The sequence below is a fragment of the Ammodytes marinus genome (assembly GCF_949987685.1).
Source record: "Ammodytes marinus genome assembly, chromosome: 24".
Classification (NCBI taxonomy): domain Eukaryota; kingdom Metazoa; phylum Chordata; class Actinopteri; order Uranoscopiformes; family Ammodytidae; genus Ammodytes; species Ammodytes marinus.
The window spans coordinates 4,344,389-4,347,986 of record NC_137228.1 but is presented as its reverse complement, the minus strand read 5'-3'; the positions used below and the strand labels follow the sequence as shown (position 1 = coordinate 4,347,986).

Below are 3,598 nucleotides of genomic sequence, written 5' to 3'. Positions count from 1 at the left end.
TGTCAAGAATGTTACGTGTCCTTTCAGCCACTCCATCTTATAACTAACACTTATCTATCCTATTCATAAGTCTGTCAATCATTTTCTCCATTTAGTCTATGATATATCAGAAACAAGTGGTAAAATGCCTGTTCAAGTTTCCCTAAGCCGAAAACATAATCTCTTCACTATCTAATATGACAAAGACAGGCAGCATACTTATATTATATTTCTACTCTAAATAACATGTGGAGACCTCTCAGTGCAACCTTTCTAAGTCAATGCAGCACTATTGGTACGCTGCCCCACAAAGGGTCCCCAGACATACAGTATTTATGTCAGACACCTTTCTGCTGTCAGCTATAGCTATGGCCTATGGCAAAAGTCCCTCACCTGGAGCCTGATGGCAGGGCTCGCTGCGACCTCGCTAACCCCCAGCCTGTAAGCTAGCATGCAACGTAATGCACTGAGACAAGGCAGCCCAGGGAGCAAAACATGAGTAGACAAATATCTGTTAGACTGCCTCGCATAAACACAATGCTCTGACATTCTGTTTAAAAAAGAAAGAAAAAAAAGTGGAAAAAGGGGAAGAGATTTCTTCACACAAAGCGTTTTTTTTTTGCCAAACAATATTTATTTGCATATATGAGAACAGAATCTAACTGATTTAGTATTTATGCAAGACATCCATTCGTATCTTCCATGTGTGTGGTTACTGTGTGAAACATTGAACACCACTCAAAGCACCACGATTTGGCTTCCTATAGGATATTGGCACTTTCATCAGACCATTTCCACTGACATCTTCTAAAACAGGTCCAGCTTATCCAGTTAAGGTGTGTTCTGGGTGAATCATGGGGACACAGATGCATTGAAGATGGGCTTCAATCACCATGTGGTCATATTATAAAATGCTAGAAAGGCCTGGTGGCATCAGTAAGTGTACTACTGTAGTGACCTAACCACTAATACTGTATGCTACCCAGCCAGCACTAGCCAGTCATGATAGCTCTCTGATCTTATGAATGGTGCTGTCTGAAATGACTCAGATTTTTTAAACGCTGGGCCTGCACTCTCATACAGGCTTCTCTAACATTCATTTCATTCCTAAAATGATTTCATCATTTGGTTCTAATATACTTCATACCCTTAAAACACTTTTCCCATATAATCCTTTCAGAAAGGTGTGTTCTCCTTAATTCAAAGGAACGTCAGAAACATGATGCATTCTCAGTGATATAGGTATGTGATCCCTTGCACCTGGATGCATCAGCTTTCTGATAACATACATGTATATACTCTGTTGAACTTCATTTAAAGAAATAATATACAGTATACAAAAATGTCCACTTAAAAAAAACAAAACAGAAGATACAGTTGCAGAGGAGGAACATTTTGGAGCGTATACGTGAATGGAAACAGTTTATATCTCTGATGCTTGCTTGTCCATTGCGCGGCCGCTGTGATGGGGTTTTAGTCGGGGTATAGGATGAAGCCGGAGAAGGTGCTGTACTTGTTGTTGTTTCCCCCGTGAGCTTTCCCTCCGTCCAGCTTGACGTATATCTCGTCTCCAGAGTCCAGGTGTAGCACGGCGCTGTTGCTGGCATAGTCGTAGTTCTGGTCCGCGTCTTGAGCTATGGCACTGGCCCGCACCTATAGGAAAAAAGAAAGGGCACAAGACTTAGTTAGACTTGCTTAGAGGATAATCCAGTCGAGATGGAATCTGAAAGGAAGCTTTGAAAATAGCATTTGGTGTGTTAAAAGGACCAAAAGTATATCATTTTCAAGTGGATATGTTGTTTAAGTAAGACATTAAACATTTTTAAATAGTATTAAATAATGATATAATCCCTGCGTTCCAATTCCTATACTTTTGCACTATTTAGTATGCCAGAAAATATTAAGATGTCCCAATACATGCATGTCAAATGGAGATTGCTAAAATACCTTGATGCTCAAATACATTCAATTGTATTTTCAGTTTGGAAACAAGCATGCTTTAGAATGTAGTATAGTAGAAATAGAAAGAAAAAGTAAGTGATTTTTAACGCTGGGAAAGTAAAAATCTGACCCAGATCCGAGTCATCGGAGTCTTAATTTGGTCGCATCTCAAATGAGAGGCGATGATGCTAAGACTCTGAGCCTTCATGCAGAGCTAGAGCTGTGAAGGGAAGCTCTCATCCAAACAGCATTCACACAGGAGCCTCTGCCCAACAGAGCAAAAGTATCACTGACTCTATGAAGTCATTACATGTGGACAGTAAGGACATGCATTTACATAAATCCTGTTAAGGAAAATATGAGCTCAAGCCTAAGGCAATGCTGTGTGCCTTTCGAGCATGCCATGCGTACAACTATGGTTGTTCTGGTGTGGAACATTATAATTATAGCCTATCTTTTAAACTAAATAGAATATACCAGTGTGTTGTGTTCAAGAGCAAGTAGCTGCTGTGGCGTTGGATTAAAACTAGCCTATTATATTCTTCTTCTTACCTGTCCGTTCTTGCACAGGTCTGCCCACATGCTGGTGCCGTCTCCTCCGCGCATCAGCACATGGTACGTGAAGAAATAGATCCCGGACACATGGCAGGTGAACTTGCCGGTGCTCGCGTCGTAGTAGTTCCCCAGGTTTGTAATCACGTCGTCAAACTTTAACACCTCGTATCCCTCGTGAGGATTCTTCAGACCCACGTAGAACGCGATCCTGACGCTGCTGGCCGTGGAGTTCGAGCCCTCCGTTTCCCCGTTCTCTCCCGACGCGCCTGTTAACGCGGGGAAGGCGATCTTTCCGTCGCCGCGTTCTCCCGGTGGCCCCCTCGGACCCGGGGGTCCTGGTAATCCCGGCGGGCCCCTTGATCCCGGTTTGCCCGGTCTGCCCGGCTCCCCGCGGCTCCCCTGCGCCATCGGCGGCTGCGGGTCAACCCCGTTCAGATTCTGGATCACCTCCATGGCGGTGGCGCCTCCCGGTTTGGGGGTGTACGGGTCGCAGACCATCCGACAGGTGCCCATCATCTCGTAGTAATGAGCCGAGGTCTCGGGGGTTCGGAGCAGCAGTATCGGGACAGCAATGACCAGAGCCAGCAGAACCATTGCGCCCGCGGTCACTACAATGATCACCGTCCACTTCCTCCGCGAAGTCCGGGGACAAATGGACAGGAGATCCGCGGAGCCTCTCTGGGGGGGAATAGTTGCAGAGGGAAGGGGGGCTTTCAGGATAAAAAAAAAATTAGTTGAAGTTAATTAAGTACGCATTCTTCAGTCCAGCTCCTCTAATTGGTGGTTTCGAGCCTCTGGGCAGCGCGCTGTGACCGGGGAGCGGCTGGATGGATGGATGGATAGGTGCGCACGGACAGCTGTGTCCAGCTGCAGCCAGCTGTCAAAGTTAGCAAGGACAAGACCGGAAGGTTCGGCATTTGGCCTTCAAATTAAGACAGGAGGTTATGGACGTGTTGCGCGTAACTCAGTAATCAGAGGGAATTTAAAATAGGCACACACTGAGAAACGTTTTGAGGACTTTTAGCCATGCAGGTCAGAAACTAAACTTCAGCTAATTTTTTAATAGGCATTAAGATCTGAGGTTGCAGTGTATGGGTCACATTTATTGTATGTCAGACAAGAA

General features: G+C 45.0%; 1 protein-coding gene across 1 annotated transcript; it reads right to left on the bottom strand.

The window, feature by feature from the left end:
• Window positions 1-1,452: 1,452 nt before the first annotated feature.
• Window positions 1,453-3,069, bottom strand: LOC307269678 (complement C1q-like protein 2; the record flags this gene model as incomplete). The annotated part of the gene is made up of 2 exons (XM_080052682.1): window positions 1,453-1,632; window positions 2,473-3,069. 2 exons carry the CDS (start codon window positions 3,067-3,069, stop codon window positions 1,453-1,455), a joined length of 777 nt encoding a protein of 258 aa, XP_079908808.1.
• Window positions 3,070-3,598: the final 529 nt, after the last annotated feature.